The sequence below is a fragment of the Leptonychotes weddellii genome, chromosome 7 (genome assembly GCF_054177405.1).
Source record: "Leptonychotes weddellii isolate Sample4059 chromosome 7, ASM5417740v2, whole genome shotgun sequence".
Taxonomy (NCBI): Eukaryota; Metazoa; Chordata; class Mammalia; order Carnivora; family Phocidae; genus Leptonychotes; species Leptonychotes weddellii.
The window spans coordinates 69,095,661-69,121,159 of NC_138375.1; the positions used below are offsets into that span (position 1 = coordinate 69,095,661).

At 36.3% G+C, this 25,499-nt stretch overlaps 2 protein-coding genes across 2 annotated transcripts in view; both read left to right on the top strand.

Annotated features, from left to right (window-relative positions):
- Positions 1 to 617, top strand: part of SLCO6A1 (solute carrier organic anion transporter family member 6A1) — a 114,135-nt gene extending 113,518 nt beyond the window's left edge. Inside the window, exon 16 of the mRNA XM_006727798.2 lies at positions 548 to 617. Within this exon, the coding sequence (XP_006727861.1) occupies positions 548 to 617 (70 nt within the window). The remainder of the gene's footprint in view (positions 1 to 547) is intronic.
- The window catches only part of SLCO4C1 (solute carrier organic anion transporter family member 4C1), a 60,238-nt gene continuing 35,346 nt past the window's right edge, over positions 608 to 25,499 (top strand). The window contains exons 1-2 of the mRNA XM_006727796.3: positions 608 to 1,100; positions 4,285 to 4,548. Of these exons, the coding sequence (XP_006727859.1) occupies positions 755 to 1,100; positions 4,285 to 4,548 (610 nt within the window). The 5' untranslated portion in view covers positions 608 to 754. The remainder of the gene's footprint in view (positions 1,101 to 4,284; positions 4,549 to 25,499) is intronic.

Consider the following 25,499-nt stretch of genomic DNA (forward strand, 5'->3'; position numbering starts at 1 on the left):
ATATATAGGCTTTTAAGGATTTCTAATTTCTGTATCTTCAGTTTTGGGGTAGCCAAACCAAACAGGTGGTTATGTTGCCACGTTAATGGCCGTGGTAATGGGGGGGAGGCCGGTGGGGATTTCTGTTTCTAGGGAGCATGACAGGTAAAAGTCTCACCATGATGTTCAAAATCCAAAGTATTGTATTTGTGGCTGCTTGACTCTTGGCAGTCCAGACCTAATCCGGTTTGGTAGTCAGCAAAGGAAGAAAACCGGCAGGATATTTTCTGGAATGATCTCCTGATGCAACTGTGTTTACAGCTTTCCTGTCAGCACCCAGAGGGAGCTTTATGGCCACCAGACTCGCAACCTCTGGTTAGTTCCCAGGCCCTGGGCTCTGGGAAGCAGCGCGGCGGGCTGAGGGGCTTCGCGGGGTCAGCCTGCGGCGTCCGGGCCGGGCCGGACTCCCGCGCGCCGCATTCCAGTAACCCCCCGCGGCAGCAGGTGAGGCGCGGCGGAGCGCCAATCACACCGCCAGCGGGCCCAGCGTCCGCGCTCCGCGCTCTAGGAGGCGGCGAGCTCGAGGAGGAGGATCCCGGCGGCTGCGCGGCGGCGGCGGCGGCGGCGCGGCGCTTTAGCCCTACAGGAGCGACGGCACGGAGGCGGGAACTCCTCCCGCACGGGGGCGCTGCCACCTGCGCGGGGGAGGAGCCAGAAGGGAACCGGGTTTTTCTGCAGCTCGAACGCGCTGGAGTTGGGAGAACCCATCCTGACCATGAAGGGCGGCAAAGGCATTGAGAACCCGGCTTTCGTCGCCTCCAGCCCAGACACCCCGCACCGTTTGTTTGCGTCGCCCTCTCACGTCGAGGTCTCAGACTTGTCCACCAATACCCAGAGACAGAATTCGCAGCCACAGGAGCCTCAGAAGCCCCAGAAGTCACCGGAGCCACCCCGGCCTTCGGCGGATCCCCCTGTCTCCCAAGAGCTGTCCGTTCCAGAGCCGCTGAACGAGTTTGAGGAAGGACCCTGTGGGTGTGGGAACTTAAGACCGCGGAGTCTCCAGCGCTGCAACACGCCCCAGGGCTTTCTGCTTTACTACTGCCTTTTGGCCCTCACGCAAGGTAATGGTCAGCGCCCGCCCGAGAGAGGGCAGTGGCCCAGCGAGGGCGCGGAGGGGCGCGCCGAGCTGGTGGGGCGGAGAGGGCAGGCGCGCGTCGAGCCCGCATGGTCGACGCGCGGCGAGGCAGCCCCGGCCTGGGGACTTGCAAGCGCTCCCACAGACGTCAGCAGGCTCAGGCATCCGCATTTTAGCTTTTCCTTTGTTGTAGCAACTTTTAAAACTTGCCATACGAGCTTTTCTCCCTCGCCCCCCCCCGCACCTTTTTTTCCTTTTGTGTTCTACCTCAGTTAGTCGTTTCGATTCCTTAAAGGAAGGTGGAAATTCCTGGAGCCTTCCTTTGGGAACCGTTTACACTGGGGGTATCCAATTCTATGCTACGGAAGCATATATTTTGCTAAGCTCCTTACTAAAGGTTTTTTTTTTTACATTGTTCTGGAAGGGAAGGATTAATTTGCAGGTGAGGGTAAGGTAGTTCTCAAAGGAGAAACTTGTGGTTAGGTAGAAGCATTCATGTTTTGTGAGTATATTTAGTTTGAGTTGTGTGCAGGTACAGGTGGAGCCCAGTAAATGTTAGCAAAGGCTCGAGGCGTTGTTGTTGAAGGGTGAGGCTTTTGAAACGCAGAGGAGTTGTGCAGTATCTGTTTTGTTCCAGGATCTCTTTTAGGGTCTCTTGGGAGTTACTGGTGAAGTCCACGTTTATACCCTTAGGAGTTTGCGGTCTAAACCTGGTTTGGAGGAGTGAGAGGTAGAGTAGAGGGAGAATGGCTCCCAGGAAAGAAAGCATGGAGAAGTAAAAGCTGTTGCTGTGTTGCCTAATGCAGGGGGCCAAAGAAACGGGAAGTTACACTAAGGTGACAGACACATTGAGGAGAGGTGGGCATTAAGATGGAGCATCCTGAAGGAAATGCTGAAGGTTAGTTAGAATTTGATGGTATATAGATATTTTTTGGTCACTTGAGTCTTACTTTCAAAGTATCTTGTAAAGAGACCATCCAGGGCTGATTGAAAGAAGTGTAATCCAAGAAATATGTTTGAGGAGGGGGATCTTTTTTAAGATTAACAGAAGAGTAAATCTAAATATATTCTTTCTGTTCTTATTCCTGCTCCCCTGTCTGAAAGGAACTCAGCGCCCCTTGCTTTTGCACATTAGGTGTTCAGGAAGTAAGCATTGATTGAAGGTCAACTGCAGCTCTTCTGCCAAAGGTTGTTTTGTGCTAAAAATTTATTTCCATTCCCACCTTTCTTGTCCCCTCCCAAGTTAGCCTTCTCTCAGTGTCTTGGTCTTAGTTGTCCAAAATCCATGATCAAACATTTCAGTGCCAAAGGAATGCAAAGTTCAAAGAAGTTGGACACAATTAAAATTTCTTGTTTTATCTTAAAACATATTCTGAAATTTCTGTATTCCAAAACACATACATTTAATGTAAAATGTTGTTTAAAATTATTAGCAAATATTATTGACACTCCTAAAAAGATGTGTCAGGTTTAGCCTAGAGCTACATCTACCCAGAGGTCCCCAATTTAAGAAGCATAATCCTAGATGAAGGTGACCCAGTAAATTCTTGTTTCAGTTTAAATCTGAATTATTACCATTTAAGTTTGAATTATTACCATGTTTCTCGGACATGATCCCTGGGAGGTCCTTTTCCATGGTATATTAAGAAGTGCTTGGGAAAAACAAAAACAAAAACTCAAAACTTGTCAGGTTAGTTTACTTAACCCAGAGTTTCTCAAAGATAAACAGTTTCTCTTAGCACTTAACATCCTAATGTGCCTCCTATTTTCATGTATGTATAATAGAGACATACAGTATACAATATTTCATGAAATTTCCTTTTTTAAAGCAGAGTTCTTAGAACTTTTGTAGCATAGAATTCAGAGTGGTATTCATAGGCTTAATGTGCTAAACCTCCAGAAGAATTTATAAATTTACTTTCTCAGAGAAGTACCAAAAAGACAATGAGTTTTCATGATTGACTTTTAATCAGTATGGCAAGTGTGTTGGGAAGTTGATTTTTTTTTTGGGGAGGTGGAGTTGATTTTTGGATGGGGTAAGTGTCATATTCTCAGATAGATTTATCTCATAAGCATGTAATTCCTAGGTACGTTAGACACTTTACCTTTAAATTTTAAGAATTGTAAATTGTCTTTTGACTTATTAAACTGGCATAAAAGTAAAATCATGTTAGGACTTTTAAAACTTGTTATATCAATTTTCTTGAAATGTATTTCCAGTTAACAGTCTCGATAAAGCAAAATTTAAGGAGGTTGTAGAAATCATGGCTTGTGTATACTCTGTTAATTAATGAATGAAAACAATTCATGGTATCCTCTTAAGTAAAGGGGGTAACTAGTTAAAAACTGTAATTGGATCAGGTGCTTTTTATTTTCAACTCATACTAATGTTTAGACTCCTGTAAATTTAATCTGTATCTGGACAGAACATTTTTGTTAAGTCAGTCACAATTAAATTTTCAACTTTTCCTTGTTTACCTTATATTCTTCCATCATAGTTGTAATAGACAGATGAAGTGTATATTTTTTGTTTACTTTGCATATGATTTAGAATGCCAGTAGTTGAAATGACTCTTAGTGTTTATTTTTGCTCTAGGACCTTTAAATTATAACTTTAATGTCTATAAAAGTGTTAGAGGAAAAGAGGTTTGAGAGCTCAAGTTCACCTTTCATAAGACTAAGTCAAGGATCTCTAGTTACAGATAAGTATGTTTAATAATTAAACAACCTGGGAAGCAATTGGGCATTACTTTAATGACCAATGGAGTTACTTGTATTTTTGTACTCTTCTGAGTGAGGTCCATGAGTATGCTACTCTTGGAGTCTTCATGGCGAACTGACTTCATGAGAATTTACTGCCTGATTTTCTATTTGTCATATAGAGAAAAATGAAGTTAGCTACAATTTAGTATGTGGTAAGCATTGATTTTATTTAACACCTGAAAATTCACAAATGTACCATTTAAAAAGCAAACTGATTTTTAAGGAAGTATGTTTGAGTTGCTAGCTTTGAAACTTTGGGACTTTTAAAATTGCTACATTAAAAAAATATCAAAATAAATGACAAACTTTAGTCATAACCAAATTTTAGTACATTGTGTTAAAAATCATAATCCATATGGTGAAGTTAATAAAAATCATGCTCATACATTTTCTTTTCTCTTTTTTAGGTATTATAGTAAATGGCCTCGTAAATATTAGCATTTCCACTATTGAGAAGCGCTATGAAATGAAGAGTTCTCTGACGGGCCTGATATCATCAAGCTATGATATCTCATTCTGTTTGTTATCTTTATTTGTGTCATTCTTTGGTGAAAGAGGACACAAACCAAGATGGCTTGCATTTGCATCCTTTATGATAGGACTGGGAGCACTTGTATTTTCAGTGCCAAAATTTTTTGGTGGAAAATACCAGCTGGGGTCCTTTTTTGAAGGTAAGTTTCTGTTGTGTTTTTGTTTGTTTTAATTTAAGTACTATAAAACAAGGCCTTTAATTCTATATTGCAACTCACTTGTACAGGTAAGGTAAGGACTTAGTCTCCTCTACTGTTTACTGCTTTGTTTTGATGTGAATTGTGTGAAGTAGATTACAGAGATTGCATTATTCATTGCTTCAGTTGTTATTCACATTATTAATCCTCTGATACTCATTCTCCAAATTACACACAGTCCTCAAAAAGCAGTGATCAGTTTTCCTTTGCACTTGTAACCTCATTGGGGTTCTAAGATCTGTAGTTTTCCCCTTTGTGTGTGTGTGTGTGTGTGTGTTTTAAAGATACTATTTATTTATTTGAGAGAAAGAGTGAGAGAGAGAGCACGAAAGGAGGGAGGGTCAGAGGGAGGAGCAGACTCCCTGCTGAGCAGGGAGCACAATGCTAGGATCCCTGGGACTCTGGGATCATGACCTGAGCCGAAGGCAGACACTTAACAAACTGAGCCACCCAGGCACCCCCCAAACCACCGCCCCCCCCCCCTTCTGGTTTTATTTGCTGTGCTTACAGCTCTGCACCCTGGACATATTGATTCCTGATTCCTGAGATAAGAGAGATGAAATTTATAGAACTGAAGCCTTTCCTAAGAACTGAAGCTAGCTGTACTTATGACTGTAGTTTTAGAGATTCAGAACTTCATGAGTTATCTAACATGTTGCTCTGGTTAGTTGAAAAAAGTACATTATCCAAAGGCTCAAAAGGAAATTTGACTGTATTTCTACTTTTTTTTTTCCTCCCAAAGAATCATTTTCAATGGAAAAACAATTATGGTAGAGCCAGAGGGATGTGCTAATGAGGACCTTAACATTTTTATTGTCTTTCCTGGGATTTTTAATAGCAAATGTTGAGAAAAAGAGGGCTATGAAATTAACTTTCAGGAGTTAGGTAAGTGAAGAAAAGGCTTAGGGTAAGAAGAAAGGAGAACTGGGGCCTGCTGCAATATAGGCATTATTTTTAAAAAGTTAAGGCCATTACATTTGTGAGTTTTAATATTGAAAATTAATACTAAAGTGTTAACATTCCTAAGACCAACTTCCAAATTATAGAATGACGACAAATTGGAAAGTATTTTTAACAATTTAACAATAATATTTTTAACAATTATGCATCATGGTTTTAGGAGTATACTTATTAGGTAAGCAGCCTTCATTTTGGAAATAAAAATAGAATATACAAGCATATAGGACCAATAGAGGGTTTTTTTTCCCCCAAAGATTTTATTTATTTATTTGACAGAAAGAGAGAGACAGCTAGAGAAGGAACACAAGCAGGGGCAGTAGGAGAGGGAGAAGCAGGCTCTCTACTGAGCAAGGGGCCAGATGTGGGGCTCGATCCCAGGACCCGGGATTATGCCCTGAGCCGAAGGCAGACCTTAACCAACTGAGCCACCCAGGAGCCCCCAATAGAGGGTGTTTTTAAAGTGTGGTAGAGTTTGGAATAAATGAGATAAGCAAAATATGTTATCAGTGGAAAGATCACTTATATAGATTCTAGTACATTATCTAATATTGGACAAGATTCTGTAAGGCCAATGTCACGTAATTTCACTGGAGGTAGTTTTAGGAACAAGGCACACTAGGCTTTAGTATGATACTTTTGAAATTTTAACAGTAAGGTAAAGTCTAAACCTGAGTCTGTCACACAAGAAACATGATACTGATTCTGTGATAGCAAAAATATTGTGTTTATTGCATTTACGTGGTAATCTTTGTGCTAAATCAGATTCCTCACTCTTCCAGTTGATCAGATGCCCTACTTGTTCTTAAAGTATATGAGCTTCGATAAAATCTCTGACTCTCTAAACTAAAACATAACCCCTGTTCCAGCACCAAAGCCTGATCTCTCTTCAGCAATTTTCTTGGCTTCATCTCTTGCCATACACACTTTGAATTGCAGCTAATCTGAACGATTTATAATTCTCAAGGGCAAATGGCCACAAATTAAGGTGTGTGTGTGGGTGGGGGGCAGAGATGAAGCCGAGAAGATTGCTAAAACCAGGTCACATTATGGTGTACTACGTAAGTTTTCACTAAGTTCTTTTTGATATGTCTTATTGATATTTTTTATTATTTTAGTTGAAGTAGATTAGATAGAGGAATTGGCTGATTGTGAGGTTTTTAGTCTAAATTAGACTCATAGTTTATATAATAGCTTATCATTGGCAAATAGAAACAAAAACTCAGGTTGCCCTTATGTTCTGTCATTCATAAAATGAATATTGATACGGATTGTGCATGGTGCTGAGATAATAGCAGTGAAACAGTTTCATGCCATCAGGATTTTATGTAGTAGTGGGAAGAAATACAAAGTTGATAAACAAAATAATTGAGGATTAAAGTGAGTGTATGAAGGGAACAAATAGTATGAAGTAATAGTGTATAAAAGAGAAAATATGTGGGCAAACGAAGGCCGTTGTGACAATAACTGGATAATGAGGAGCCAGCTTTGAAAGATGCTTTCCAGGTTGGAGAAATACATGGTAAATGGCCTTGGAGGGGGAAAGAGGTTGGTAGGTTTTAGGAATTGTCACTTGGCCAGCATGATCAAAGCAAGGGAGAACATGGCATGAGATGAATTGGAGAGACAGGTAGACGCCAACATGAGGCATTTAGATTTTCCTTTAAGTGCAGTGGGAAGCCATTAGGAAGTTTTTCCTTTTTTTTTTTTTTTTTTTAAGATTTTATTTATTTGAAAGAGAGAGGAGGAAGCACACGAGCAGGGGATGGGGGGTGGTTAGGGGTAGAGAGAGAAGCAGACGCCCCACTGAGCAGGGAGTCCGACTATGCAGGGCTCCATCCTAGGACTCCAAGATCATGACCTGAGCAGAAGGCAGACGCTTAACTGACTGAGCCACCCAAGTGCCCTGAGAAAGTTTTCCAAAGAGACGTGCATGAGCTTATGTTCTGATGTCATTTTGGCTTCTGTTGCTCTGAAGGACGAGAGTAAATGGGAAAAAATCACCTAGGAGTTTCTTACTATAGTCCAGGTGAGAGATAAAGGTGGTTGGACTGGGTTGGTATCAGGAGAGATCTAAAGGAATGATTGATTCACAATGTATTTTCAAGGAAAAAGAGGTAGGACTCTTTGGTAGATTGATTATGAAAGAGGAATGAGTAATGACTCCTTGATACTTGGCTTGACCAACTGGGGCCATTCACTAGAATGTAGAACAGCATTAGGAGTGGAAATAAAGAAATCAGGTTTGGAATTAGTGTGAACTGAATATTATATATCTATCCAGTGTTGTAATATCTATCTTTGAACATACATGTTTATATAAGTGTGCCAGTTACTCTTTAGTTTTCATTCCTAGAAGTGCTCATATTAGGTTTGAAGGCCTTCCTCATTCTAATTTTTGATAGATAATGCCACACTGACTTTTAGGAAGGGATGTACCAGTTACTCTCCCACACACTATATGAAAATGCCTAGTTGCTATTTTGAATTTTTGCATTTTTTAGGAATGTGCCTTTGTGGTATGTATGTGTCGTGTTAACAGTATAACCAATACAAAATTCAGGACTAAAACCACATTACATATCTAAAGGAACGGGACCCAGGCATTTAGAAACAGAAGGAATGTTAGAAATCATAAATTCCTTCTTTTACAGTGTAGAACCTTAGGATAAGAGGTGAAGTGACTTCATAGTGATTTCATAGAGAGGTCAGTAACAGCTAAAACTAGTACTAGTTTTTATACTTTATTTAATGTTTTTAATTTTTTTGTTTATTTCTCATAGGTTTATTAACTATATTGAATAGTTTCAATATTTTTATGAATTTATTTTTTGTTTACTTATTACATAATTATTTTTATGAATTTAAACCATTTTCTGCAATTTCAAATAGCCAGTTATAATGATCTATACTTCCTTAAAAACATTATAACTTGTCTGTTCAAGTAAGCTAATCCACTTTTGCACATTTTGGACTCTATAACCAAAAAGCTTAATGATTTGTCCAAGTCTAAGGAGAGTATACAAGAAAACCGGAGATCAGTGGGCAAAGAAACAAAAGAGTTGAAAACTCCCTGTAAATAAATAGGAAACAAGGGCATGTACAATCTTGTTAGGTAATATAAGATAAATAACCTAAAGAGCCTAACACTAAGAAATCATTTTATTAATTAAAATTATACATGTAATTTAATTTGAAAATGACATTGAGAGAATTAGCATTTTTCCTTCATGTGCTTTTTTTGTTGTTTTTTGAACTTGAAAAAAGTCAGGGCTCAGTTGGATGAAATCATCTCTATAAGAGGAGATTAAAGTAATATAATATAATGGTAATTAAAGGAAAACAAATGTGAAATATGATAAGCATGTATAATTTCTACAGGTGTTAGAAAAACAAAAGGATGTTAAGAGTTAGCAAAAGGTAGAAAAGTGTGTTTGAAAACAGCTTGAATTTTCTATTCTGTAAAAATTAAAGGTTTGAAAAAGTATTTTTTTAAGGGAAACTTTTATGAAGACCTAAGGGTTAGATGTGATTATCTAACTTTGGAGATAATATTTATCAAAGGGAAGTTTTGATTGTTATTGGATACAAAAAAGGGAAGAATTAAAATTGAGAGAAATGCTTCTCAGGACTAATTTTTATATATGTTAGCCTGAAAATAGAATAGTGTCATAAAATATTTTCAAGTAAATAATATTTGATATTTACTTTTGATATATTTTAACTTGTTATAATATATTTTAATATAACTTTGAAATATTGTAAAAATATATTAAGTAAATCTTTACCACATAATATTTTGTTTTCCTCCAAGCACTTTTTAATTCTTTGTGGATGAGTGTTAATTTAACGGTGTTAAGGAAAATAATCTTTTTGTCTCTTTGAGAGTTTGGGAGGGGGATCATTAGTAAAAACTTAGAAATTATGGGTAGGTAATTACTAAATCCAGTGAAGCTCTTTTTCTTTATTGACCAATAGTTGGTTAACTTTTCTTAAGTTGTATTATTTTCTTGTTTCTCTTTTCCATTCCTTTCTCAGGAAAAGGTAGCTCTCAACACTTTACATTTACTTCAGCATTAAATTTCTAATGTTTTAGATTGGTATTTCAGGAAGAATTCTGTACCAAAGGACGTTAGTTATGCAAAGTGACTATTTAAAATGTTGAACTAGGAAAATGATTAGCGTGGGACTCAATGTGTGATTTAGTTTTAATTACTGTTTTGTCTTTTATCTTGTATTCATAAGGATTTTTTTAATATGGAATACTTGTCTAGATTGGAGAAGACATAGGGCCAAGGATCTTACAGTTTTACAATCGCTAATTTAATACAGTATACTTTAATTTTGCTGGGCCTCTGAGTGTTCTTTCTTGATATTCCTTCTTCCTTATAAAGAATCAGTTTTATTTTTCTTATATTTCAATTTAATTATAAAAAATGAATAAAAAGGAAAGATGATATCTTAGAAGATGTAATGGTGTAATAAAACAAATGATTCAAAAGATTTTTAAATTCAATACATACAATAAAAGATCTAGAACTAAATTTTAGGGATAGTCAGTGCTCCAGATACAACTAGCACAGTTTTTAATATCCAAGGCACTTCAGTCTTCCCTAAACTTCCCAGATAATATGAGTTACCCTGGATGCTTGCTACCGTCACTTAATGCCTTTGGGGATCCTGATTCAGTAAGTCTGGAGTAGGACTCAGGAATTTATATTTTTAAAAACTACCCAGGTTATCTTATCAGTCCATTTGGGGAAACATATGTCCAGTTTGGTGCTTGATTATTTTGTACTGTTTCAGCTGTGGGCACAGAGGTTCTTTTCATTTCAGGATTATTGCTCTATAAATTCCTTTAAAATAGAAGTTTCACAACTGTCATGAAATACTAGATACTTTAATGCAGCCAGTTCTGTTGAAATTCAAATGACCAAGCTTCTGAAATAGAGGAAACTAACAGAGAAAATTAAGTAGGAAGGCATGTGTCAGTGAGTTGTTAGCACAAACTCATTTCTGCTCACAGCTATAATTTGTAAATAGAGACTTAAAAATGCATGCCCTTGTGCAAAAGAATATAATGTCCCAGCATTTCCCAAAGTATGATCTGCAGAGCACAGTTTCTGAAGATATTAAGAGTATCTTAAAAATAAGTTCCATGGTTCAATGAGTTTGGGAAAATCAAAGTTAAGGGGTGTCTCTGTTGCATCCCTATAAAAGTTAATGCAGTTTTGAATCCTTAGTTAGAGGATGTGATATGTACCAAAGGACTCCACTGCTTGCCCTTTTACTCGGCTTCTAGGGCTCACTTTATGTTTTCTCCCCCAGATAAGTGTTTTGGTGAACAGGCTTTGGGAATACCTGTTCTATGCTATCTTATGTAATTTTGAAAGCCCTTGTTGAATTTAGCATCTTCGTTATGGCCAGCTTTAGAATAGCATGTCATGGATAGTATGTGTTCAAGAAAGGTTTGTTGAGTTGTCAGATACATTAATGAATGAATGGATCCTTTCAGTAGAGGCATATTAGGAGTCTAATGACTTCCTTTCCACAGAAGGCAGTAAGAGCAGTTAATGTCAGATAGAGGCAGTTTGGGATGCTCTGTTCACATTTTCCATAAACTTGGCCTAAAGAGTAATGGGGCGTTTTCTTTCTTTCTTTCTTTTTTTTGGGGGGGGGGGCACTGAATTGGGCGGAATTGTGTTATCAGAGGCAAAGTATAGATGATCTTTATGTGTAAGATTTGGGATCTGAAAAATTTGCAATGCGAAAAAGGAAGCTAAAATGAGAAGCATATTCAGAAATAGTAACACAATGTTTTGATATTCTACTTTTGGTTTTTGTCTTAATTACTTGCTAAACTATGGATTTCCCTGTGTAACTACCATGCTTCTAAGGTGATGCTAAAATGGCAGGATTTTTTCTTGATAGACTATTAGTAGGGATTACCCTTATTTGTTTTCATGTATAAAATAAAAGGAAATGCTCTGATAAGGCATTCAAGTTGACCATAGGCATAGTTGTCTCTTATTGGTATAATGTATGGGAGGTAATAATTAAGCAATGCTTTTGTCGCTTCCTCAGAAAGGTTGGTAAAAATGTGGTTTGTGGCAAGAAAGAAATGAGGAAATTCTGTTTTCTAAGTCACTGTTCTTAAAAAATGCACGAAGAGCCACTGTGTGTTTTAATGTATTTTTTCCCTTTATTTTATTTTATTTTTATTTTTATTTTTTTTTAAGATTTTATTTATTTATTTGAGACAGAGAGAATGAGAGAGACAGAGAGCACATGAGAGGGGGGAGGGTCAGAGGGAGAAGCAGGCTCCCTGCTGAGCAGGGAGCCCGATGCGGGACTTGATCCCGGGACTCCAGGATCATGACCTGAGCCGAAGGCAGTCGCTTAACCAACTGAGCCACCCAGGCGCCCCTCCCTTTATTTTAATAATATTAGCACATTACATTCAAAGAAAGTATGCAGGAGTAATGCAGGGATATTAGGGTCAGACAAAACTGAATTTAAATTTTGCTCAAACATTGTGTGATAGAGCTATGTGGCCCTGGACAAGCTTCACTATAAATTATGATGATGATAATAACCCCTACCTCATAGGAGACTGTACATGTAAGTGATAAGGCAGTACCTGGTGTAGGTAAGTGCTCATTAAATAGTAGCAATGAATAATGATGCTCATGATAATTAAGTAACAGCTATACTAATGTAAAAAACTACCTTTCTTGGGGCGTCTGGGTGGCTCAGTTGGTTAAGCATATGCCTTCAGTTCAGGTCATGATCCCTGGGGTCCTGGGATCCAGCCTTGAGCCTCGGTCTCTCTGCTCAGTGGGGAGCCTGCTTCTCCCTCTCCCTCCGCAGCTTCCCCTGCTAGTCCTCTTTCTCTCTCTCTCAAAAGAAGGAAACAAACAAAACAAATGAAAAACTACCTTTCTTGGTTTGGTTAGTTATGGGCAATGGTAATTACAAAATCATATAAGCAACTAAAAATCTTTCAAAATGGTACATATATTTTTTTTTTCCTTTGGTAGGTGTCACTTGATATTGATGTATCTCAAGTCTGGCTAAACACTTCCAAAATAATATATTAGAGAGGGTTTTAATTAGCTATGTTTCCAGGATTATATTTTTAGGAGATGAGAAGGTAAATTTGTTTGGTGTAGCTCAGCTTAAATTGATCCACTCAAAATAGTATACTAAAATATTACCTTTTAAATAGTCAAAGTGCCTATTTAAATATCTTTAATTTTTTTAATCTAATTTTAAACATGATACATCCTTTGCAAGCCATTCAGAAGATAAAACTTAACCAAAACCAAAAAGAAATGGAATAAAAGGAAAAAAATGGTGAATAAATGGAACAAAAAAGGAAGGAAATAAGGTATTTTTATAACACAACATAGATTACCCACTGCTAATATTGTTTAGCCTTCTTAATGTATATATACATTTATACATGTATTCACAAATAGTCACATAATACACACATTTTCATTATAGTCATTAATACACACTCATGCACAATCACATCCACACACTCTTACTAACATTCATACATATTCATACATTTTAAATCACATTTACACATATGTATTCAAATGTAAATTTTAAGGAAACACATTTTGAATTTCTAGATACCCACTTTTTCTTTAAGAATATATATTGGATATTGTTATATGTTAAAACAGAGTTGTGAATTATTTATACTTTTATATTCATTTTATAGATAACCTTTTTAATGAGCCCTCTTTTGTTGTGTTTTTTATTAATACATTTTTCTGGTTAGAGAAGTTCTGTGGGTCATTGCAGACAATTTGGACAATAGAAATAGGAAAAGAAAAAAAATTCATTGTTTTTTCTCAAGGAAAACTTTGGGACCATGTTAATGTTTTTAATATGCCTATTTCTAATCAAGTTAGTATTTTGTATAGTTTGCAAACCTTGAGCATTCTTATTCTTGCATAACATTCCACTTTAAATTTTAACCATTCTCATAAAGTTGAATACTTATATTTAAAAAGTTTTCTATTGTAAATTACCTCATGCTAACATTGTTATGTTTAAAGATTTTACTATATTTTGGTAATTATACAGTATTTAACATTTCGGAATTGGATTTTTTCACTCAGGCTAATTCTCTAAAAACTCGTCAGAGTGGTGGTTATCAATTATTCATTCCTTTTTATTGCTAATAAGTAGTTTATGGTATGAATATATCATGCATGGTTTGTATAACCATTCACCTACTAAAGGACATCTGAGATGATCCCTTATTTGGCTGTTACAGATAAAGCTAGGAACATTTGTACAGATTTTTGTGTGAACATAATTCTCATTTCTCTAGGATAGATGCCCAGGAGCAAAACACCTGGGTCATGTGGTAGTTTTATGTTTATTTTTTTGAGAACCGTTTAACTATTTTCCAGAGGGAGTGTACTATTTTATAGCCCACCAGAAAGTATGAGTGATTCCACCCTTGCCATCATCTGGTGCTGTCATTATTTTTTATTTTAGCCATTCTGATAGGTTGCGATGAAATCTCACTGTGGCTTTCACTTGCATTTTCCTAATGGCTGATGATGTTGAGCATCTTTGCTTGTGCTCATTTGCCATCTATTTATCCTTGGTGTAATGTCTGTTCATGTTTTTTGCCCATTTTCTAACTGGATTGTTTAATTTTTACTGTTGAATTTTGAAAGTTGCTTATGTATTCTAAGTCCTAGATCTTTGTCAGATAAGTGATTTGCAAATGTTTTCACCTGATGTATAGCTTATCTTTTCATACTTTTAACAGGGTTTTTTATAAGAGCAAAAGTTTTTTAATTTTGACGAAATTCAGTTTATCAATTTTGCCTTTTATGGATTATATTTTTGTTGTCAAGTCTAAGAATTCTTTACCTAGTTCTAGATCCTAAAGAGTTTCTAATTTTTTAAAAAAATGTTATTGTTTTCCATTTTTGTGTGTGATACATTTTGAATCTTGACTCTCTTTGTATTCCCATTAGCACTAGCATTCTCTGTGTTTTTCCTTTAATACTCCAAACACATAAGAAATATATTTGTCACAATAATCATACTGGTTGGAAAGGAGAAAATACATAGCAGTCACTAGTTCAGAGAAATCCTGAAATCCCACTGGGAAGATGTTATGCTTGCTCCTTGAGTAAACCTGCTTCTTGGGAGGGGCTCAGTGTTCTCTATTGGTCCTTTTTATTGTCTTTGGCTATATTTGAAGAGGGCAAAAAGAGAATATACTCCTTGGATGGTTGGAATCTGTATCAGCCTGTTTCTTACCTGTAGAAATTTGGGAGCTAAGGGTTATTTTCGTACTCATTCAGTCATAATCCCTCTGAGAAGAGGCTGGTGGGTCATTTGGTGGTGCAACTGTTTCAAAAGCCAGTTTGTTATCTCATTGATTCAGGTGTATGTGCCAATAACCATACTCATAGTTTTGTTGTATGTCTTATCTTTCTTAACCTCATGCCTCTCTCTGGACTTAATTAAGCATATTAGACTAATGGGAGAGTCATACTCTTAGGTACTTTTCTCTAAGTCGTATTTTCCAAATAAAAGTATTTGCTTGGTACCATCTTAATCCATTTAATGGTATTAACAATGAGTGTGACCAGAGCCTTGTTTTTAATCCATGACACAATCTGTTTTAATTGACCTTTGTTGCTCACAAAGGACTTCTGAGTTTTATCTTTTATAGGATTTGGATGAGAAGCAGTTGTCTCTTCCAACTCTAAACTCTAATCATCCTATTCCCTTTCATTCCATCCAGAATACTTGGCACAGATCCACTGACCACCCACAATATCATTACTGTCAGTTATTTGGGTTATTGGAGAAGATCAGAAAGGCAATGACCCATAAGCCTCTGTAGGATGTTAAAATGTGTTACTTAACAAAGAGTTTCAGCACAAACTTGTACCACTGTTTAGCCTATTATCTGGCATAGGGTAGATAGTTTGTAGGTATTTGTTGAATAAGGGAGAGGGACACTCTATAATGCACAGATGAGCCCGCCACATGAAAGAGGATAGAAGGGAGGAAGGAACTGTTTCAGAAGTTAATGAATAAACCAACTTACGGGATTTCTTTATTGAAATAATTCTGAGCTTTTTGAGTAATACTAAATTGTTCATGGGGTCCCTGGGAATAATGTGAAAAACATTTCTTTCTTGAAAAATTATCTGTAGCCATGCTATTTTCTTTTTGTAGATTGTATTTCCTATTATCTCCATTTTGTTACCAATCTGGTCACGTTTCCAATTTCAGTTTTGTAAGAGCAATTAATTGCTATAATAAAAAGTATTTTACCTTTTGTCTTTTTTAAGATAGGCTCAGTGGTATTAAGAAGAGGTCATAATAACTAAGTATAAAATAGAAAATATTGGTCCTTTTGTTTTTACTAAATATGACATTTTCTAGGATACAATTTTTGTGACAGAATTCTGGTTACTTCAAACTGAAATATATTCTCTAGTCCTAATGTAGCATTTAAATTTCATTTATTACTGTCCTTAATCTATGATTTCTATCCATTCTTTTTCAGATTAATCTGTTACACTCTGACATTTCCATTTCGTTTTTTTTGGCATTTATTCTTAATTTCTTTTGTTTATTTTTATTACTATAATGCTTAGAACATATAAATTTTGTATTTGTCAGGTTTTAATTTTTATAATATCAATTAGTACTGTTACTACATCAGACTGAATTTTTGAGGAATGTAGGGGTTATAATTTATTCATCATTTTCAGTAGCTAAAATATTAGCTACTCTGTCGAATTTTAATGAATTAACCAGGGCTTTTTGCTATGAAATTTAATTGATCTTATTTTTTTTAAGATTTTATTTTATTTATTTATTTTTTAATATTTTTACTTATTTATTTGACAGAGACACAGTGAGAGAGGGACACAAGCAGGGGGTAGTGAGAGAGGGAGAAGCAGGCTTCCTGTTGAGCAGGGAGCCCCATGCAGGGCTTGATCCCAGGACCCCGGGATCATGACCTGAACCAAAGGCAGACGCTTACCCAACCGAGCCACCCAGGTGCCCCAAATCTTATATTCTTATTGTAACCTTTGTTTTTTGTAAATTCAAAAAGACCTGTAGGATATAAGTTGTACTGGATATTCTTCATTTGTCCATCCAGATCCTGGGGAGATAGAAACCACATGGCTATGCTAACCTTCAGAGGCAAGGTTGGCTCCATTACATGAATAAGTTTCAGAAACCGAATTGGCATTTTTTTTTTTAAGATTTTATTTATTTATTTGACAGAGAGAGACACAGCGAGAGAGGGAGCACAAGCAGGGGGAGTGGGAGAGGGAGAAGCAGGCTTCCTGCAGAGGATATCCTTTGTGGAAGAGGTTCTCAATCAGAAAGAAAAGATGGTCTGTACAGGGAATGTCATTCAGTGTTTTGTGTAATTGTACCATGTAAAGAGTGGCCATAATGACATAAGCATGGATTCGGAAACATGCCTTTCCTTCATCAAGACTGGTCTAGCTACCCTCACTGCAGATGGACTGCTTGATTTACTAACTATAGGGGCCAGTTCTGAGAGCTTCTGATATGCTACCTTTCCCCAGGGCAACCAATATACCCAAAGGCAGTTAAAATATATCTCAACTAGTGGCAAATTATCCTCCTGACTTAAACATATATTCTAGATATGAATTTATTTTCACTGCCCTCCATGTCTCTACCAACACTCAACATTGTTTGACTTCCAGAATGTCTTATTCATTATTATTATATTATGTACAACATCACTTCTGATCAAGAAACTTATTTGCATCAAGAGAAGTATAGTAACAAAGTCCTGCTCATGAAATTCACCTGTATGTCTTACTCTGTACCCTAAACCCAGAAACCACTGACTTGCAGGAATGGTGTCCATTGTGTTGTAATTTGCAGAAAAAAATTTTCTTAGAACATGGTATATGTGTTAAATAAGGCAGAAACAACTCTGTTTTGCTGGATCCTTTATAGCCATAATGGATAGGGTAAGGAGCTTGGAGTGGCAAAGGATTAGTGCCTGGTCCTACTGTATCTTTTTGCTTTCTGCCTTGGTCTTGTTGAGTCCTAGTCCCCAAGGGATAAAAACTTCCATCAGATAACACAGTCATTATTCCCTTAAAGTCAAAGCTGAGACTGTACCCTAATTTTATATATTTATATATATATATTTTATATATATATTTATAAAAATTTATATATATAATATATATATATAAATATTTATCTGTTTATATTAAATAATCAACAGGAAGAGAGGGTGGTCACTGAACTGGCAGAAATGATAGGTCTTAGTTACTCAGGGGAAATTGGGTTGCTTCTATACAGTGTCCCCCCAAAATATATTTTGGACTGAGGGAATTTACTTGGGTGCCTCTTAACACTCTCACAACCAATAATACTTGTTAAAAGGATAACTGTGGCAACCAAACAGAGATAAAACAGCTGAAGACTTGAGAATGCTATGTAAAATTCCAGACCAGTTGAGGTATAGGCAGGAAGTAAAGAGAACACAACCTGGATGATAGGAAAGGAAGTGATGTTTGTCAACTCAGGCTTTCTGACCAGCTATAGAAGGAAGAACTATAGAACTTGTCAATTGTCCTACTGTTGTTTTCCTCTACCCATTATATGAAGACCACCGGTGATGACCCACCTTTCAGTGTTGGTTTCAGGTGGGATAATAACTGGATTGACATTACCCCAGGATGACGTTTTGGTCGATAGATTCTTACGGATTTCTTTTGTTGAAGATAATGTTTTTCACCTGGACAAAGATAAAAATGGATGCTTGATACCAAAAAAAACCTACAAAAAATGGACAGTGCTGGATATCCTCTGTTTGTCCTTCCAGATCTGTCCATTCATTTTACCACCCTGTTTAATAGAATAAGCCCCATGGACTATGTTGCCTTGGCACTTTTGCCACCAGGTTTCTAGTTGGGTTTAGCCAATGGGAGTTTGCATATGGGAAAGAAAGAGGTTGTAGTACCTATTTCCCTGGTATGTTGCCCATCAGAGTTGGTGCAGAAGTTGCTGTGTGCCTTTACTTATGCTAGAGTTTTTGCAGTGTTTTGGTAACTGCCTAGTGGTACTGGTACTTAAGGTTTGTTCCCTTTAACTCTGTCTTTAAAAAATCTGTATCCATAAAAAATGTTAAATTCCCTCAGTAATCCCTTTTGTCTGTGTTCTACTGCAATCTTATCTGATACATAAAAAATACATATTTTCTAGCATTAGTCTTTTAAAAATATTTCTTTTTTTTTAAGGATTTTATTTATTTGACAGAGAGAGACACAGTGGAGAGAGGGAACACAAGCAGGGGGAGTGGGAGAGGGAGAAGCAGGCTCCCCGCGGAGCAGGGAGCCCGATGCAGGGCTTGATCCCAGGACCCTGGGACCATGACCTGAGCTGAAGGCAGACGCTTAACCGACTGAGCCACCCAGGTGTCCCTTAAAAAATATTTCAGTTTAAAGTTCCTCCTTAAAAATGACTGTTTTTTTTTTAAGATTTCATTATTTGAGAGAGAGAAAGAGAGTAGGGGTAAGGGCAGAGGGATAGAATCCCAGGCAGACCCCTGAGCTGAGCACAAGGCCAGTGTGGGGTCAATCCCATGACCCCGAGACCAAAACCCAAGCCGAAACCAAGAGTTGGAAGCCGAACTGACTGAGCCACCCAGGCGCCCCACAAATGACTGCTGTTTTGAAATGTAGTGCTAATTCTTTATAACAAATTGGCAAACTTTATATATTCTTCTCTATATTGGAATAGTTTAAGTAACACACAGGGTTGATTGTTTTTGATTGAGCTTTGATATAAATTCTCCAGAAAAAAACATTTAGAGGTAGATTTTTGATTCCCATTTCAATTTATTCCAGAATCAGAGATGCATATTTTATATAATTTTGTATCATTTTATATATTTTATATAATTTGACATAATTTATATAATTTTATATAATTTAAAGTCAATATTTTACATAATTTAAATTAAATTTTTTATAATTTTATATAACATATTTTAAAGTCAATTTTATATATCTTTATATAATTTTATATAATTTAAATTTTATATAAAGTCAACATTTTTATTTTAAGACATTTTCAAATTTCTTAGTATAAGATAATACATAGAATTTTCTAATGTTTTAAAAGGTTTTATGCATTTGTGGTCATTCTTATGAGATTCATGGTGTGTTGGATTCTACTTTTCTTGTAGTGAGTTATGGGCACTTAGGTCAGGGGTTTGTATTTTAGATAAGTAGATTGGCTGTTAGAAATTATATTAAAAGTTTTTGTCTCCTTATTTTATCTTGATAGAAACCCTCATAGATAAGTTGTGAATTTACATCCCAAACTATTTAAGTAACCAATTAATTTTACTTTATGTCACCATTAACCATGTGATCAATCTGTTAAAAACTTAGGCTCTTTAGTCTTAAGAGATTTGGGAAGTAGTTAATCTAATCCTGATTTCGCTCATCTGTAAAATGTGGAAAGTAATGGTACCTCCTTCATAAGTTGTTTCTGGGGATTAGATAATACATGATAGGGAAGGATCTTGCATAAGATGATCGCTCAGTAAATATTTCTGTTATGGCTATTAACATACATGAGGATCGAATATAAGTAAGGCATGATAAGCAAGAACCCGGTGAGTCATACAGGCAGGTAAAACTCCAGGGTTCATTGTCACTGAATGGAGAAAGATAGTAGTAAATGAAGAAAGCGTTTCCTTTGAGCAACTCAGAGGAAGTGGAAATTGAACTGGATTTGAACAGTGGGTATGATTACAGTAGGAAAAGCATATGGTGTGGTCATTTTAGGCAAGGAATATAATGTTGAATGATTCTTAGTTTTAAGCTTGATGACTAGAAAACAGTTGTTATAAACAGATATTGGGAAATCAGGCAGACAGAGAAGATGGTTTTTTGAGAATGATGGTGAGTTCTGTTTTAGACATTTAAGGTAGAAATTTGGCATTATAAATGTAGTTCTAGAGCATAAAAGACTTTGGAAGTTTAAAATTGACATCTGTAGTCATCTTCTCAGTTTCTACATTTGTGATAGTGGATGTTCATTCCAAAGGAGAGAGGTAGTAAGAAAGAAGGTAAATCTTGGCAATAGGAATCATTAAGTGATCACTGATAAAACTAACTCTGTAAGTTTTAAGTCTATCCATACAAGAGTTAAATTGAAAACATTTTAATTACTCAAAGTTCTTTTGTTTTACTTAACCCCTTTGTCATGCTTGAAACCAGTATACTTCAAAAGCGTGTTTTATAAGCACATTCTGTGAGATATTACACATTAATGGAGAAAAAAAAAGTAAATTGAAAATATGATATGTTTTGAAAAACTTTATCATATGACGTATAAATGCATGCTTATTACTTTCTAAGAGGAGGGTGTAATAATATAGTATTTCCTTCACAAATCTGACCATAGAAGCCTATGGTTCATGGATATTCTCAGAAGCCCAGGGTTCCATAAAGTATACTTGGGGAAATCTTGCTTTATAACTCTCTAGATGATGGTTCAGCTCATTAAGTTGTAGCTCAAAGATTATGGAGAATACACTGGGGGATTAGAACACTAGGAATCAGATTATTGGGTTATGTTAGAAAAATCTGACTATGCATAGCATGTGACTTTGAGATTCAGTTTCCTCATTTAAAAAATGATTAAAGAAAGTTGTTGTAAAGATTAGGTTAGGAAATGTCTGTGAAAGCTTTGACTATCGAGATGCACCATCAAGTATAACAGTATTTGTTTATATAATTTATTCCCGTCCTGAACCATCCAACCCGAGTAAATGAGGATCTATTTCACTTTAGTGAAAGGTTAATGTGTTAGTTTTCAGAAGGTTTTATTCATATTTGTAACTTCAGTGTTTCTCTTTTGTGTATTCATAATTTGTTCATTAACATTTTTGGAATTTCTTATCCATTCTTATTAGTAGTCAGTAGCCTCTGCCCACCTGTGTATTCTGAAGTCATTTAGAAGTGCTTGTAACACTTGATATATATTATACTGCTGGTATTCTCTACAAAGAATATTCTCAGTAGTCCATAGGTCTACGCAATTTGGAGTGTCTTTTTTTATTTTTATTTATTTATTTTTATATATCTTTTATTATGTTATGTTAATCACCATACATTACATCATTAGTTTTTGATGTAGTGTTCCATGATTCATTGTTTGTGGAGTGTCTCTTTAAAGTCCAGTCCAAGTTAGGTGTTGGTGATGACTATTGATGTCATGTGTCTCTGGCACCCAGTTACAGAGATTGAAGTATATAGATTTACATACATATTTTTAGTTGTTAGGGACATTTTCTTAAATTATATCTTTGAGTATTTTATTCCATGGTGTTAGAGTTTTTTCGTCAGGTACTTCAATTATGTGTATATATGATCTCCTCTGACCACCTTCTGTAGTTAACATTTCCTGTGTTTTTTACCATTTATTTCTCTCACTTTTCTCATTTTTGTACTATATGCCTGTTGCTGTGTTTTTTCAGTCTCTTCACCTTTATGCCCCTTTTAATTTTACCTTCACTTCTATGGGGTTTTAATTTTTCCTTTCTTTCCTGAGTTCTGCCAGCTCATGTCTCTTCTCCACTTTCTTTCTCTCACATTTCTTATGTCATTTCTGCCTTGCTGTCTTCCTTCAGATAAATAATTACTCTGTTTCATGATGCAGTATGTGTTCATACTTTTCACATGCACCATGAAAGTACTTTTGTGGTCAGATAAAATCTTAATTTAATAAAAGTGTGTTGCTCTTTTTATTTACAGCATTTTTACATAGATGCTGTTAGAGCTTCTTATAAAATCACTTTCTTGACTCAGGTTCCCCATAGGAGGTGAGTGAGCAGGCTAGCATCCTAGGCAGGTTGCCTGCACAGGCAAAGGCTCTCTCATCTTTTCATTTCCCAGAAAGATAGAGTCCTGAATTGTCTTGAGATTCCTTGTGCAACCTCTTGCCACCCACCTACCCTCTCTATATTTATGAACAATAGCAGTCCAAGAAGTCCCTCTGCCACCTGGCTCATCTCCTGTTCCTACATGAGTTGTTGTAGGCAAGGGAAATGTGGACTTGAGAGGGTAGCTCCTCACGTTCAGGAAGAGTATTTTTCTTGCTGCTTTCTCAGATCTTCTGCCACCAGCTGCACTCTGCCCTGAGCCACGTGCAGAGAGGGACCCACATTACAGACACTGAAACTCAAAGATAACTTGTTTTTCTCTTTAAAGAAACTTTTTTTAAGGAAAGGTTATAGAAAGATTGGTAACAGGATTAGTGAAGAGAAGTTATAGAAGAGGGATGCAAGGATGAGCTGTACTCTCCAAGCCAGAGGATGCGGCTTAGACTTGGGACTGGTCAAGTTTAAACAAAAGCAGGAGCCCTTTTTCCTTCAGGGCATTCGCTAGGAGATGGGAGATGAGGGGCAGGGGTGATTACAGTCATTCCCTGGGAATGGAGAAAGAGAGGCTGTTTTTGTTTCAAGTTAGCCACCTCAAAGTAGCTGGTGTAGGTAATTAGGTGGACCAGGTTCCCTAGAAAACTATGTTTCTTCTCAGGAGATATGGGTACCTCTTGGAAATTGAAAAAGAAAAAAAAGTGTGCCTGGGGGAGTGAAATCTCATCTCAGCCTGCAGCATCCTGCCCTACCCTTGGCAGCTGGATGGGCCCAGAGGAAAACATGGTCTCTTAACTTCCAGGTTTTGAAGGTAAATGCCTCGGGAGAAGCAGGCTGTGGGCCTTTGAGTGGGGATGAGGTTTGGGCTGAGTTTGATATTTAATTTATAAATGTCCAGGTATGTAGATTTTCATTTTCCCTTTTACCTTTCATTTCTGCACAGGTTAGTGGGTAGGACTGAACACTGGTTTGTCCATTAAGTGAAGTTGTAAGCCTTAGTTTTATTGGCAACACTCCCTCAGTTCATGAACAGCGTAGGCGCTCCCTCTTGTGGTATATTGTCAGATCACATGCTTTTAAATTAGTGTTGCAAGTATTTTGTCAGGAATTGTTTTATTTCTCATTAGATGTTGAAATTCTAGGTTCGGGTACTTTCCTCAACTAATAATACTGCAGAATTCACATAATAAGTAAATGTAGATATTTTAAAAATCTGTGTTATAACAGGTACAATTTAATAAATTATTTAATATTACCTAGGATGAATAGTCTTCAGGTCCCCATGGCATCTCAGAATGAAGTATTTCTTGGTAGGCTGAAAAGTATCCTCTAGTAGTTCTTGTGCTTGTTTTTGTTTTTTTCAGGAAAGGTTAATTCCCTGAGATTTGTAATATGTTTAAATATTTGTCTTTTGCCTTTATACTTGAATGATAGTTTGAGTGTAAGATTTATGAGTCACATTATCTTTCACTGATTATTTTTGAAAGTCATTTCCTTTGTTTTATGAGATTAATGTTGCTCTAGAGAAGTCTGATGCCAGCTAAGTGTTTTTTATTTCCCTCTACGTAAGTGACTATCTTTTTTCTTGACTGCACAAATAAGTCTTTCTTCATCTTTAAAATCCAATAACTTTATAAAGGAATATCTTGAAAGTCCTGTATCAAATTTTCCTGGGATGCTTTATGCTCTTTTAATTATAGATCAGTCTTCATTTATTTCAGCAAAGTTTCCTGAGTTCTACCTCAGAGTATATACTTTTTCCTATTCTGATTGATTATGCACATGTTTGATTTTCTTTGTCTGGATCTCATTTCCATAATTTTCTCTCTAATCTTTTAAGTCTTACTTTTGGTTTATTTAATTTTGTTCATATTTCTCAAGTCACAGATATGTATTCTGTCTCCTTGTAATCTTGAGTCCTGTTTTCTTTTCCCCATTTTTGATGTGACTTTTATTTCTGTGGTAGTTTTCATTTTTATTTCATGTCTTTTCTGATTTTTTCAACCCATTTTTTTCTTCTCTTATTCATCACATTTATGAGCTTTTTAAATCCCTGTTTCCAATTTTGATTTTAAGAAGCAATTGTTGTCATCACTTTTAAAGCATGGTAATATGGTAATTTTTTAAATCTACATCATAGTGACATTTCTCTGGAGACTGTTCTGCCAAGTGTTTTGCTTTTCCTTTTTGGTTGTTATTCAACCTTGAATGAGGCAAATTGTTCCTTGGTTAACTTTTGGTAAGATGTTTGTATTAGTTTTCTATTGCTGCATAATATATTATGCAAACTTAATTTGAAACAGCACAGTTATATTATCTGACTGACTCCGTGGGTCAAGAGTCTGGCACAGCTCAGCTTGGGTTCTCTGTTCAGAGTCTCAAAACTCAGGGTGTCAGCTGGCTGCATTCTAATTTGCAGCTCTAGAGGAGAATCCTTTTCCAGGCTTATTAAACTGGTGGAAGTAATGGTTTTTGGGGATTATTTAACTGAGATCTCCATTTCCTTGATGATCATCATTAGGTGTTGCTGTCAGCTTCTAGAAGCTCCTCATATTCCTTGGCATATGGTCCTCTCCATCTTTAAAGCCAGCAACAGTCCATAGAATCCCTCCTTGGCTTCAGACTTTTCTGATTTTTATCCATTTCTTCCAGATTGCCCCATTTGTTGGCATATAATTTTTCATGATATTCTTGATGGTTCAATGATAATCTTACCATTGTTTGTATTTCTGTGGTGTTGGTTGTGATCTTTCCTCTCTCATTGGTGATTTTATTTATTTGGGTCCTTTCTCTTTTCTTTTTGGTAAGTCTGGCTAGGGGTTTATCAATTCTGTTAATTCCTTCAAAGAATCAGCTCCTAGTTTCATTGATCTATTCTACTGTTTTTTTTTTTTTTTTCTGTATCATTTCTTTCTTTCTTTCTTTTTTTTTTTTTTTAAAGATTTTATTTATTTATTTGACAGGGAGATAGTGAGAG